This window comes from Manis pentadactyla, chromosome 1 (assembly GCF_030020395.1).
Source record: "Manis pentadactyla isolate mManPen7 chromosome 1, mManPen7.hap1, whole genome shotgun sequence".
Taxonomy (NCBI): Eukaryota; Metazoa; Chordata; class Mammalia; order Pholidota; family Manidae; genus Manis; species Manis pentadactyla.
In genome coordinates, this window is record NC_080019.1 from 22,502,888 (window position 1) to 22,518,648 (window position 15,761).

At 34.8% G+C, this 15,761-nt stretch overlaps 1 protein-coding gene across 2 annotated transcripts in view; it reads right to left on the reverse strand.

Moving 5' to 3' along the window:
- LRBA (LPS responsive beige-like anchor protein) overlaps positions 1–15,761 on the reverse strand; it is a 760,266-nt gene that overhangs the window by 509,710 nt on the left and 234,795 nt on the right. Inside the window, exon 35 of one of the 2 annotated variants that reach the window (XM_036887834.2) lies at positions 5,115–5,179. The exons of the other annotated variant lie outside the window; for it this stretch is intronic. Coding sequence (XP_036743729.2) covers positions 5,115–5,179 — 65 coding nt within the window. The remainder of the gene's footprint in view (positions 1–5,114; positions 5,180–15,761) is intronic. 2 annotated transcript variants of the gene reach the window in all.

A 15,761-nucleotide genomic window follows, 5' to 3' on the forward strand; every position in this document is an offset into this window, starting at 1 on the left:
AAAAAAAAAAAGAATCAAGGGTAGCTATGCTTACATTAGACAAAGTAGACTTTAAACTAAAAATGGTATAAAAGACAAAGCAGGTCATTACCTAATGATAAAGTATCAATCCATCAAGGAGAGAGTTAACAATTATAAATATTTACACACTCAACATCAGAGCAGCTAAATATGTAAAGCAAAAACTGACAGAGCTAAAGGAAAAAGTAAATGTAATACAGTATTAGTTGGGGACATTAATACTCCATGTTTCATAATGGATAAATCATCTAAACAGAGAATCAATAAGGAAACAGTGGTTTTGAACACTATAGACTAAGGGGACCTAACAAACATACACAGACTACTCTGTCAACAGCAGAATACATATTTTTCTCAAGCACACATGGAACATTGCCTAGGATAGACAATATGTGAGTCCACAACACAGTCTGAATGAATTCAAGACTGAGATCATACCAACTATCTCCTCTGACCACAACAGCATGAAACTAAAATCAGTAACGAGGAAAACAGCAAAATTCATGAATATACAGAAACTAAACAACACTCTCCTGAACAACCAAATACCCAAAGAAGAGATTAAATAGGAAATAAAAAGTTTCTTAAGGCAAAGAAAAAATGGAAATACAACACACCAGAATCTATGGGACACAGCAAAAGAGCTGCCAAGAGGGAAGTTCATAGCAATAAATGCCTATATTGAGAACCAAGATCCCAAAAAACAACCTGACTCTACAACTTAAGGAACTAGAAAAAGAACAAACTGAGCACAGTATTGGCAGAAGAAAGGAAAATGTAAAGATTAGAACAGAAATAGAGGAAATAAAAACAATAGAAAAGATTAAACCAAACTAAGAGTTGGTTCTTTGAAAAGAGAAAGAAAATTGAAAAACCCTTTGCTAGACTTACTAAGGAAAAAAAGGACCCAAATCAGCAAAATTATAAATACAAAAAGAAACATTAAAACTGGTACCACAGAAATACAGAGATCATAAAAGGGTACTATGAAAAACTACATGCCAAAAAAATGCATAATCTAGAAGAAATGGTAAAATTCTTAGAAACATACAATTTACTAAGACTGATACAAAAAGAAACAGAAAATTTGAATAGATCAGTTATCAGTAAAGAGATTGAATCAGTAATCAAAAATCTCCCAATGAAGAAAAACACAGGACCAGATGGCTTCACTGGTGAATTTTACCAAACAAACAAGAATTAATACCAATCCTTTACAAACACCTCAAAAAATAATAATAATAATCAAAATTCTTTGCATCACAAAAATCAAAATTCACTTTATGAGGCCAGCATTATCCTGATACCAAAAACCAGAAAAGGACCTACTAGAAAAGAAAACTGCAGGTCAATATCCCTGATGAATATAGATACAAAAATTCTCAATAAGGTAATAGCAAACTGAATTTAGCAGCACATTAAAAGGATCATTCACCATGACCAAGAGGGATTTATCCTTGGGATGCAAGGATTGTTAAACAATTCATATCAATCAATGTGATACATCACATTAACAGAATGAAAGAAAAGAATATGATCATCTCAATACACACAGAAGTAGCATTTGACAAAATTCTACATCCATTCATGATGAAAACTCTTAACAAATTAGGCATAGAAAGAACATATCTCAACACAGTAAAGACCATATATGACAACCCACATCTACATCATACTCATTTGCAAAAGGTTGAACGCTTTTCCTCTAGGATCAGGAACAAGAGAAGGATGTCAATTCTCACCACTCCTATTAAGCATAGTACTGAAAGCCCCAGGCTAGATAGATAGCTTAGATAGATAGATAGATAGATAGATAGATAGATAGATAGATAGATAGATAGATAGATAGATAGATAGATAGATAGACAGATGATAGATAGATAAAGATAGACAGATAGACAGACAAATAAATAAATAAATAATGGGTAACAGATTTGGAAAGGGAGAAATAAAACTATATGCAGATGTTGTGATACTACATACAGAAAAACTTGAAGACTCAAGCAAAAAACTGTTAGATCTAATCAATGAATTCAGTAATGTTGCAGGATACAAAATCAACATACAAAAATCAGTAGTGTTTTATACCTAACAATCAATTTTCTGAAAAAGATATAAAGAAATTAATCCCATTTACAATAGCATCAAAAACAATAAAATACTTTGGAATAAATTTAAGGAAATGAAATATCCCTACTCAAAAACTAGAAGACGTTGATGAAATAATTCAAAGAGACAAATTAACGGAAACATGTTACACATTCATTTATTGGGAGAATTAATATTGTTAAAATGTCAATACTATCAAAAGCCATGTATAGATTCAATGCAATGCCTATCAAAATTCCAATGACTTTTTATAAAAGTAGGAAAAAAAACTAAAATTTATATGGAACCCCAAAAGACCCCAAGTAGTCAGAGAAATCCTTTGAAAGAAAAGCAAAACAAGAGGCATCACACTCTTTGCCCACTATACTATAAAGCTAGAGTAATCAAAACAGTATGATACTGGCATAAAAACTGACAAAGAGACTAATGGAAATAAATCAAAAGGAGAGAAATAAACCAAGGTTATAAGGTCAACTAATATTTGACAAAGGAGCCAGGAATACTCAATGAAGAAAAGACAGTCACTTCAGTAAACAGTGCTTGGATAACTGTATATTCACATGAACAAGAATGAAACTGAACTCCTATCTTACACACTCATAAAAATTAACTCTAAATGAAAGACTCAAATGTAATCCCTAAAACCACGAAACCCCTAGAAGTAAACAGAAAATAGAAATATAGCTCCTTGACATGACCCTTGGAAATGGTTTCCTTGTATGACACCTAACACACAATCAACAAAATCTGAAATAGACAAGTGGGTTTACATTAAACCAGAAAGCTTCTGTACAGCAAAACAAACCATCAACAAAATGCAAAGACAAACTACAGAATGGGGGAAAATTTTACAAGCCATATATCCGATAAAACACACACACACAAAATTTAAAAATGGACAAAAGACCTGAATAGAAGATCTATGAAAGGCCAACAGGTATATGAAAAGATGCTCAACATCACTAGTCATTTGGGAAATGCAAATTAAAACCACAATGAGATGTCACCTCACACCTGTTAGAATGGCCATCAAAAAGACAAGAGATAAATGCTGGCATGGATATGGAGAAAAGGAAACCCTGTGCACTGCTGGTGGGATTAGAAATTCAGTCACTATGGAAAACAGTACAAAGGATCCACAAAAAATTAAAAATACAACTACCATAACAATACAGTAATTCCACCTGTGGGAAAATATCTCAAGAAAATGAAAACAATAACTCAAAAAGATATCTGCACACCTGTGGTCACAGTAGCATTATTTATAATAGCCAAGACATGGAAACAACTTAAGCGTCCATAAGTGGATGAATGGATAGAAGTTGTGGCATGTATATATGTACAGAATATTATTCAGCCTTAAAAATTAGTAAATTCTACCATTTACAACAACATGGATAGTCACTGATGGCATTGCGCTAAGTGAAAGAGACAGAGAAAGACAAGTACCTGCATAATCTCACTACATGTGGAATTTTTTTAAAAATTCATTTTTCTAGAAAAAGATGTGGTCACTAAAGGCAGAGGGGAGAGGAAGGGGGAGTTGGAGGAAGGTGGTCAAATGGTACAAATTTCCAGTTACAGGATAAATAAGCACAGTTATAATGTACAATGTGATGACTATAGTTAACACTGCCGTTATTATATATATGAAAATTGAGAGTAAATCCTAAGAGTTCTCATCACAAGGAGAGAAAAAAATCCTTTTTCTTTCTTTTCTTTGTGTTGTGTCTATATGAGATAAATGTTAACTGAACATATTATGATAATCATTTCACAATATATGTAAATCAAACCATCATGCTGTCTTAAGCTTATACAGTGATTATATCAATTATTTCTCAATATAACTGGAAAAAAAGAAAATAACATCTCAAAATCATATTCCCTGGGGAAGTTTTACCAATTCTTCTAAACTAAATTGAAGAGTCTTTCTCTTTTTTCTCATTTTTACTTTGGTAACCTGTACTTAAATATTTCTATACAGAATTTAGCATAAAGCATTATAATTGCAGGTTTATTTATTTCCAATACTAGTGTGTGAGTACCTATAATTATTTGCTGAGTGAAAGAATTTTAGTAGTGTTTAATATCAAATAATGATATCAAAACCCTTTTCTCCCTTTTCTGTAACATTAATAAGACAGAGGTTGGATTCCTTGTTACTAGTTCAAATAGTTCCTTAGTGATGTTGTCATTCTTTCAACACTAGCCAGAACATTATAAAGAAACATTCCTAAAAATAATCTTGTCAGAATCTATTTCCAATGGGAGCCAATGCTATTTCCAACTTTTTAATCTATACTCTGTATACTGAGTCTTCAGTTCAATCAATGCAAAATCAGCTGCCACAAAACAGATACAAAGTAGTCCACTCACCATTTCCTCAATTTACTTATACTTTCTAATTCTCTTACTGTCTTAAATGTTTTTTTTCCCTTATATAATCCTTTTCATCTCTATACTTTCCCTGCTTTTCTCTCTTATTACTGAATTTTCTTTCCTTGAATTCTTCTGTTTTCATTAAATGGCAACCTTACCACTTTTCTCCCTCCTACACTTTCTCATTATATCACAACACATACACACAAAAAAAAAACTTGTTCCCCCTCTCCCTTATGACAAGGCCATGACATAAGAGATAATACAGACATCTTAGTTTACTTACTGACTCTACAAATATAATAGAACTTTACAGGCATCCAAATTAGTTAACAGTTTTCCTTATATATCCTAATAGAATCACCAGTTTACTTTTGCCCAACTCAGTCTTACTTTTTGAAATTATTGATCGGAACTTTATCATTAAACATGTAACCATGACGAAAATCATAAAATTATTAAATGTAAACACATTTTTCATAATTAATATCTGAGCTCCACTACATTGCTAACTGCAAAAAACAATACAGTATCTAAAAATATCAGTTCTAATGGCAAAAAAAGTAAGATTTTAAAGTAAAATATAAATGGATATAAATTACCTTCCTTCATTGACAAGTTCAATAAAAGCAAGGCCTGCATTCTTCTGAATAGAATTCTGCCACTCCTAAAAAAATAGCAGAAAATAGCTGAACAAATTTCACTCCATAGATTATTTCTTTAAAACAATTATGAAACACCACCCATATCAATTTCATACTTAACTCTTAAAGGGAGCTTTTTGTTAAACATGTTGCCTACCCAATGCAGCCCTGTGAACACATGAATAGTTGGTATTAAAACGTAAATAAGTTAGGAACAATTTGATTTTCTATAAATTAAATTAGCCTATCTATATTTATATTGCTCTTTTTGTTTTTACCATTATGCATTATTAATTTAACTGAAATAGCTGGGAGTTGGAAATGAAAGCAGCAAAGAAGACGAAAGACAGAGGTTCATTCTTATTTAAGAAAAGAGATGCATGACCCCAAATGAGGGGAAGACAGAATTAAGTAGTTCAGCACACTTAATAAATAGCATATATTCTACCATAAAAATTGATGTTTAGTGATTGAGAAAGAGATAAGGAGGATCAGTGAATTTGGTTAGACCACTTTTGAGCTGGAAAACTACAGCTCACTAGCCTATGAATTTGCAAAAGATGCTATAAGTCTACTGACTACATAATTTATGAATAAATTCTCCATTAAAGAAAACACAAGAAGGAAATCAATGAGTATAGAGTATGTACAAATGAAAATTTTAATCCTTATTCTAAACACATATAAAATAAGCTTTAATCCAATAAAGTTGGACATATACGAATTGAAAGGTAGCTAGATTTGAGAAATGCCAATGTGTGTTTATGTTCACATGCATATATTTTTTTAAAGAACTGGAAATATAAACAGAATCTTTATGTTCCTTAAAACTAAGGAGCCCCTTATATTCCACATACATAGTATGCCTCAAGTGATCTTTTACAAAGCTAAAAACAAAAGGCAATGTTGGTGTACTTATCATTGCTACTATAAGCCATATTTATATTTTCTGAATGTAATACCTTTAAGAGTTTTAAATTCCATGTAATTTCACCCAATAACCTCTTTGGGTAACACCAAATTCTCATTTTATTTTCACCCTTATCCTTTCTCTTCTACTTTTTCCTTCTTATCCCCAATTTTACATTATTTTCTATTTTTATGTTTTGAAAAACCCAAGGTGGGTCTCAGGACTTAAATGGCTATTATTTTGTTACAAGGTTCTATTTCATGAATAGGGTAAGAGCATAATAGTAGAATGAAAATTAGGTATGAAGTTAGCCACACATTTGAGGATAGTAAATGGCTAGTCCTAGGAGAGAAGATAAAGCAATGTGCTTAGGAAAGAGCAATAAACAAGAAGTCATGAGGTATATGTTCTCAAACTGGTTCGGGTAACAGGGTATGTCCATGAATCACTACATTTCCAGGTTTTAGATATCTCCTTTAAAAATTACCTTCAAGCTCTGTTATTCTACGATTCAGTAACTTACAAACATTCAAATATTAGTGGTTGATAAGTCTACGATACATACATATTCTCTCAAAATTCACAACTGCCACTCAACTGAAACAATAAAGATCTTACATGTCTTTCACTGACATAAACCAAGTCAAAGATAAATACATATACCAGTCTAATTTAGAACTCCTTTCCTTCCAGCAAAATAAAATAAGCAGACAAATAGTATAAAGTAATCAAATTCCATAAAGGACATCTCTGAGAGTGTAATTTTTATTTTCACCCTCATTCTTTGTCACACCCTCCACTCTTCTCAGAAGTAGGAAGAAGAACGAAAAAAGTAGAAACCACAGGTAATTTTTTTTTCTTAGTGCATAAGTTCCCATGTCTCACTTCCCTGGAAAAGCGCAGAGAGATAACAAGTTTCAAAGAGTTGCCCTAAGCCTAGTAATGCACAGGAATAGTAGATAAAGATTTAATGGCAGATGGACCTAAAAGAGCCTCAAAGTAACTCATGCCATAGCAACAGTCAGAAAATTATCCTAGAAAGAAATACAGATAGCTGAGGCTTTGAAGGGCTGAGGAGAACACAGCTGTGACCTTTGCTGATAGACAGCAGGGAATCAGAAGGGATAGTGACACCTCAAGGGATACCACAGTCAAGGAAAAGAAGCATATACTCACTCCTCAACTCTTACACCCAACTTGGAAGTCACTTGGAAATGTGATACAGCACCAGATTATGAGAAGGCAAGATTTTAAATTAATTTTCATTTAGCTCCTTTAACTTGAACGAAAAATCTCAAAATGGAAACTTTAGGAAAAAGGAAGTTACTTTTCTTGCTAGAAAAAAACAGGCAAGCAGTTATACTATATATAATTCTTTAGATCAGGCATTTCATGTTAAAAAATATTTACTGGTATTATTTTTCTCAAATCTGTTTTTCTGATCTAAAACTGCAAGAGGTAGGGGTTTTTATTATGTAAGTCACACAAATATCAAGATTCCACATAGGTAAAACAAATAACAGTAGAGAGACTCAAATTTTAAGTAGATAAGTAAACATCAATTTGATTTTATTTTCATTTATGTATACAAACCTTTACTTATAATGTAAAATCAGGAAGCGCACCATTTAAATTTCACAAACACTTTAAACAGCATGATTTATGTCAGATCAAAAACTACTTTAAGTTAGTATAAACATAGAAAATTTATTATCTAAAAATTTTTATGACCTGAACTTCACTTGGTATGTCACACAAAATATTTGTTAAATTAAAAATAAGTTAGATATGAAGATACACATAGACATAGAAGTGGAAAAGTCTTATTTTTAATAAAAGCTCAGAAACAAATTTATTAGTGCTAACACATTAGGCTTCCTGTTTGGCAAGCATCATCTATAAAAATGTACTTGTTAACTTACAGTAATTACTATCTCATTATCTGGAATAAAACTTTTTCACTAGCTATAAAAAAAATTTAGGGGAGTAAAAAAAAAATTTTAACAAAATGATAAATGAAGGGAAAATACAAATCTTACAATACTTTTGATATTGTTATAAAATCTGACAAATCTCAAAGATATCACTGAGTTTTAATTTGTTTATAATCCATTCCTAATTACAAATTAATATTTAATAAAGTATTATTACACAGTAGGTACATAAATACATACTAATAAGAATAACCAGGATAAAAAGAATCTGAAACCCATGAGAATAGAAAAATAATTTTTTTAGTAAGCCTAGATATTAGTCAAAGCCAAACTTTTTCCATACTAACACTGTCTATAATCCTAAGGGAAATTGCCAAAACTGGAAAAGAAGATTGGAAGAGAAGATTCCTTAATTGTGCTTTCCTAAAACATTTTTCTCCACTTCTGAGACAATTATCAAATAAGGTGTTAGCCTAAACAATTTCATAAACCACAGTTCAATATAACCCTTAGTGAGTTTTAATAGTTGAAAGAAAAGTTTAATGGTTATCATCTTTCATGATCATTTCAATACTTCATCACAGTATTGACAATTATGTAGAGATACAAAATGCACAGTACATTTAAAGGTCTTGGTTATTCTTTTCCCAGAGGTATTGATGAAAAACACGTTAAAAGCCTCAGATACAACCACTAATGCAACTAAGTAATTTCAAAACACGTATCAGCACTTTGGAAAGGAAGAACTCAAAACACAACAAATGAGTCGATAATTTCATACCTGTTCTGAGCTGTATTTAATTGACTATCACTTCCTAAGCTATAATTGTTGACTGATCAATTTTTACTAAAATATACTCTTAGCTTACTAATGCCCTTAAGTCATACAACAAGAAAGATAGGATGAAATTTATTAAATAAACTTTCTTTTATAACCAAATAAACACCAAATTTTCAAATACCTGGTTTTTGATGATAAAAGTCTTTTTTTAGGTTGAGGGAAAAGAAAAAAAACTTCATTAACCAAATTAAAACTATTCCTTCCTACCTTCAACAAACTAATATACAGAAAAAGGGCACCAACTAATCTGCTATATATTAATTGATATTATTTTAATATAATTCTAACTTCCCTAAGGTGAACTTCTCAGTCTTCTATAAATTTGATAATCTCCTACAACATTTTTTTAGTGTCTTGAAGGCACTACATAAATTTATCAAATTTCAAAACTAAGTCCCAAATATTACCATGATCTACAGCAAACAAAATCAGGGCACCGATTGACAAGATATACTACATATACTCCATTCTGCCATTTTCTTTTTTGGGGGGGAGCAAGAAAAGTCAAGTCATCAATGTTGACATAAAATTGTAATATCAATTCTTATTCTAGCTATATAATTACTGAACTATCTATCACTCTTAAGAAAAGAGGTATATAATGAATAGCTTCAGGTTAAATACAGCAAAAGCCAAGAACACAGATAACAAAGAGGAGACAACAGTATATGAGAGAGGGTGAAATATCTCTACAACCTGGAGAAAATCAACCTGAAGAAGCAAAGCAATGCTTGTTACAAAACCCTTTAGGCCAAGAATTGAAGGCTCTGAGAACTTATGAGGATGGCTGAGGGACAGGAATGAAAACAGTTTAAGTTAATGAAACATGGTATAAAAAATACAAAATCCCAGATCCTCTCCCCATACTTAATGACTATCCCCACCACGATAAAAGATTGGAAGTTTACTTCCTAGAGAAGTAAACTTCTGAACACTTTAAAAATCCTTACTATAAAAAACAAAAAACTCAAAAGTAAACTTTCTGAACTATGAGACTCCAAATGTATCAGAGTAGTTTTCTCTGAGAGAAATGAAAAGCCATGATAAAATTTAAGGGTCTATCAAGACAAAGGTAGTTCATCCATCACCATTAGAAAATTCACAGAGGCACACAGGTTTTTTGTGCATTACACTTAAACATGAGTAGAGAGCAAAGGCTTACCAGTCATTAGAGGACTTTTTTTGATAACAAATCTCCAAGAAAAAAGCCAGGAGCCCGATGGGGGTGGTGGGGAGTGGAGAGTCAATAGAAAAAAGGAATATTGTTAAAGGGGTGGGGAAAGGAAGACTGAAGAAAAGTATAATTAACACCATCAGAAAGATAAATTCTCCATGTAAAAAAAAAAAATCAGGGCAGGATTTTACTGGTAACTCTCTGCCCTGTATTATAGTTCTTCAGAGAAAAAGAACCAATAGGACGGAAACATCTGTTTTAATTTACTTTAAGGAATTGGCTCACACAATCATGGAAGGCGACAAGTACCCAGATCTGCAGGGTGAGTCAGCAAGGTGAAGACCAGAAGAGCCAATGGCATAATTCTACTCCAAGTCAAAACGCCTAAGAATCAGGAAAAACAATGATTGTTCCAGTCTGAAAGCCTACAGACTCAAAACTCTGAAAGATCCAATCCTTCAGTCTGAGTCCAACAGCAGGAAAAAGCCAATGTCCCATTCTAAGGCAGCCAAGCAGGTAGAATTCTTACTTAAGAGATGTCTACCTTCTTTTCTAGTCTGGCCTTCAACTGACTGGATGAGGCACATCCACACACCAGGGGGGTCAGGCTACGTTACTTAGCCTACTGATTTAACTGCTCATCTCATCCAGAAACACCCTCACAGAAAACCTCAAAATAATGTTTGACCAAATATCTGAGGATACCTCATGGCGCAGTCAAGTTTACGCACTAAAATAAACCATCACAGCTCTCACATCCAAGCAAAAAAACTCAGAAAACTAGAATGCTCTTAGATATTAAAAGTATATTATCAAACAAAAATTTTGAAAGAAGTATTGAAAGATGTTGAAAAGTCTCTAAGAAAGTAAAATAAAAGATAAAGGAAAACAGTTGAGAATGGATATAAAATTTAGAAAATTAATCCAGATAGTTCAACATTTAAGAGTTCTTGAAACAGAAATGAGAAAAAAACAATAATTCCCAAAGACATAATTTAAGAAAATTTCTCTGAACATGGATATACTTTTCAAACTGAAAAGATTCACATAAACTACCAAAGACAATGAATTTTAAGAGATCCAACCACATCAAGGCACAAATGAGTAACAACAACAGTTTTTAAAATAATAAAAATACTAAAAGCTGCCAGGGGAAAAAAATTTGGAGAAATTATAAATTTCAGCCTCTGAAACTATATCCAAACAAGCTATCAGTCAAGTATTAAAAAAAAGATAATTTTAGCACAAGGAAGTCTAAAAAATTCAACCCATCATTCATTCTTTCTCAACAAGTTACTAAAGATGTGCCTCATCAAAATTAATACAGACACCCACCATCATCCACCATCCCTGTTCTGCCTTAATTTTCCCATGGCATACTTAATCAGATTTCATTTTTTTGCCTTTCTCTTTGTTTTATTCTCTACAAGATTCCCAGTGCTGTAACAATTACCAGCACATATATAATAAGTGATCAATAAATGCTGAATCAGCTTACATTTCAGAAAAGAAGGCCACTATGGGACACAGAAGATAGATATTGCAGCATAAGAAAGAAAAGTAATATTCTAGGTTGATAATGAAAGAAGGCTCCAGATGACAACTTTCTACAGACCAAAACAGAAACCAATCTAGATTGGAACAGGAAAATGGAGAACTCCATGTACTATATTATATCTCCAAGAAAAACAATGGAACCAATAGGTAACAGGTGTGTTTGATCACTTGGTAGAAGTTTTATGATCACCATGGAAAATTCAGAAATAAATCAATGGTGGGTGCACAGAAATTTAAATAAACAAAAAAGAAGAAATTATTAACTCAAGGAGAAAGAATAAAAGAGGGACAAGCCAAGTGGAAGGAAGAAAAAGACGGAGGGAAGGAAGGAGGGAGTAGAGGGGAGTCATGGTACACTTTGTAGCTCTGCCATGAATATTTACATTGTCACAATGTAAGTCAGTTTCAAGTAAATATTATTACATAACTGTACTGGAACAAGGAAGAGTGTGAACAGAAAGGCACAGCAATGTATGTATTAAATAGTCATCTTCCATGGAAGATATCAGGTAATGTTTAAATTAGAAAAACCAAGGAGGGGCGGAAGATGGCGGCGTGAGTAGAGCAGCGGAAATCTCCTCCCAAAACAACATATAGCTATGAAAATATAACAAAGACAACCCTTCCTAGAATAAAGACCAGAGGACACAGGACAATATCCAGACCACATCCGCACCTGAGAGAACCCAGCACCTCACGAAGGGGGTAAGATACAAGCCCCGGCCCCGCGGGAGCCGAGCGCCCCTCCCCCAGGCTCCCGGCAGGAGAAGAGCAGGCAGAGCGGGAGGGAGACGGAGCCCAGGACTGCCGAACACCCAGCCCCAGCCATCCGGGCCAGAGTGCAGGGCGCTCGATACTGGGAAAACAGGGCAGCAAAAAGAGTGAGCAGGCACTGGAGGCTGGGCAACAGAGGACATAAAAAAAGCGCGTGACCATTTTTTTTTTGCTTTTTTGCTGTTTTGTTTTGGCGAGCGCTTTTTGGAAGTCTTAAAGGGACAGGGACCCCAATACTAGGGAAACAGGGCAGAAAGACCGGTGAGCAGAGGCCTGAGGCTGGCACCGCAGAATAAAGAAAAACGAACGACCACCTTTTTTTTTTTCTTTAATTAAAAACTTTTTTTTTTTTTAATTTAAAAATTTTTTTTTCTCTTTTTTTTTGGTGGGCGTTGTTTTGTTTTGGCGGGTGCTTTTTGGAAGTCTTAAAGGGGCAGGGCGGGTCACTTAATCCAGAGGTAGGGAATCCGGGATCTCTGGGCACCCTAACCCCTGGGCTGCAGGGAGCAGGGAGGCCCCTTACGGAGATAAATAGCCTCCCAGCAGCTCCTGCTCCAACGCGACTCCACCACTTTGGAGTAGCTGCCCGAGCCAGGCCACGCCCACAGCAACAGCCGAGATTAACTCCATAGCAGCCGGGCAGGAAGCAGAAGCCCTGTCTGCGCGCACCTGCGCAGCACAAGCCACTAGAGGTCGCTGTTCTCCCAGGAGAGGAGGGCCACAAACCAACAAGAAAGGAAGTCCTTCCAGCCGTCACACGTCCCAGTTCTGCAGACTATTCCTATCACCATGAAAAGGCAAAGCTACAGGCAGACAAAGATCACAGAGACAACACCAGAGAAGGAGACAGACCTAACCAGTCTCCCTGAAAAAGAATTCAAAATAAGAATCATAAACATGCTGACAGAGATGCAGAGAAATACGCAAGAGAAATGGGATGAAGTCCGGAAGGAGATCACAGATGCCAGAAAGGAGATCGCAGAAATGAAACAAACTCTGGAAGGGTTTATAAGCAGAATGGATAGGATGCAAGAGGCCATTGATGGAATTGAAACCAGAGTACAGGAACGCATGGAAGCTGACATAGAGAGAGACAAAAGGATCTCCAGGAATGAAACAATATTAAGAGAACTGTGTGACCAATCTAGAAGGAACAATATCCGTATTATAGGGGTCCCAGAAGAAGAAGAGAGAGGAAAAGAGATGGAAAGTATCTTAGAAGAAATAATTGCTGAAAACTTCCCCACACTGGGGGAGGAAGTAATCGAACAGACCACGGAAATACACAGAACCCCCAACAGAAAGGATCCAAGAACGGCAACACCAAGACACATAATAATTAAAATGGCAAAGATCAAGGACAAGGAAAGAGTGTTAAAGGCAGCTAGAGAGAAAAAGGTCACCTATAAAGGGAAACCCATCAGGCTAACGTCAGATTTCTCAACAGAAACCCTACAGGCCAGAAGAGAATGGCATGATATATTTAATACAATGAAACAGAAGGGCCTTGAACCAAGGATACTGTATCCAGCACGACTATCATTCAAATATGACGGTGGGATTAAACAATTCCCAGACAAACAAAAGCTGAGGGAATTTGCTTTCCACAAACCACCTCTACAGAACATCTTACAGGGACTGCTCTAGATGGGAGCACTCCTAGAAAGAGCACAGCACAAAACACCCAACATATGAAGAAGGGAGGAGGAGGAATAAGAAGGGAGACAAGAAAAGAATCTCCAGACATTGTATATAACAGCTCAACAAGCGAGCTAAGTTAGGCAGTAAGATACTAAAGAGGCTAACCTTGAACCTTTGGTAACCACGAATTTAAAGCCTGCAATGGCAATAAGTACATATCTTCCAATAGTCACCCTAAATGTTAATGGGTTGAATGCACCAATCAAAAGACACAGAGTAACAGAATGGATAAAAAAGCAAGACCCATCTATATGCTGCTTACAAGAAACTCACATCAAACCCAAAGACATGTACAGACTAAAAGTCAAGGGATGGAAAAACATATTTCAAGCAAACAACAGTGAGAAGAAAGCAGGGGTTGCAGTACTAATATCAGACAAAATAGACGTCAAAACAAAGAAAGTAACAAGAGATAAAGAAGGACACTACATAATGATAAAGGGCTCAGTCAAACAAGAGGATATAACCATTCTAAATATATATGCACCCAACACAGGAGCACCAGCATATGTGAAACAAATACTAACAGAACTAAAGGGGGATATAGACTGCAATGCATTCATTCTAGGAGACTTCAACACACCACTCACCCCAAAGGATAGATCCACTGGGGAGAAAATAAGTAAGGACACGGAAGCACTGAACAACACAGTAAAGCAGATGGACCTAATAGACATCTATAGAACTCTACATCCAAAAGCAGCGGGATATACATTCTTCTCAAGTGCACATGGAACATTCTCCAGAATAGACCACATACTAGGCCACAAAAAGAGCCTCAGAAATTCCAAAAGATTGAAATCCTACCAACCAACTTTTCAGACCACAAAGGTATAAAACTAGAAATAAACTGTACAAAGAAAGCAAAGAGGCTCACGAACACATGGAGGCTTAACAACACGCTCCTAAATAATCAATGGATCAATGACCAAATCAAAATGGAGATCCAGCAATATATGGAAACAAATGACAACAACAACACTAAGCCCCAACTTCTGTGGGACACAGCAAAAGCAGTCTTAAGAGGAAAGTATATAGCAATCCAAGCATATTTAAAAAAGGAAGAGCAATCCCAAATGAATAGTCTAATGTCACAATTATCGGAATTGGAAAAAGAAGAACAGATGAGGCCTAAGGTCAGCAGAAGGAGGGAAATAATAAACATGAGAGAAGAAATAAATAAAATTGAGAAGAATAAAACAATAGCAAAAATCAATGAAACCAAGAGCTGGTTCTTCGAGAAAATAAACAAAATAGATAAGCCTCTAGCCAGACTTATTAAGAAGAAAAGAGAGTCAACACAAATCAACAGTATCAGAAACGAGAAAGGAAAAATCACGACGGACCCCACGGAAATGCAAAGAATTATTGGAGAATACTATGAAAACCTATATGCTAACAAGCTGGGAAACCTAGGAGAAATGGACAACTTCCTAGAAAAATATAACCTTCCAAGATTGACCCAGGAAGAAACAGAAAATCTAAACAGACCAATTACCAGCAACGAAATTGAAGCGGTAATCAAAAAACTACCAAAGAACAAAACCCCCGGGCCAGATGGATTTACCTCGGAATTTTATCAGACATACAGGGAAGACATAATACCCATTCTCCTTGAAGTTTTCCAAAAAATAGAGGAGGAGGGGATACTCCCAAACTCATTCTATGAAGCTAACATCACCCTAATACCAAAACCAGGCAAAGACCCCACCAA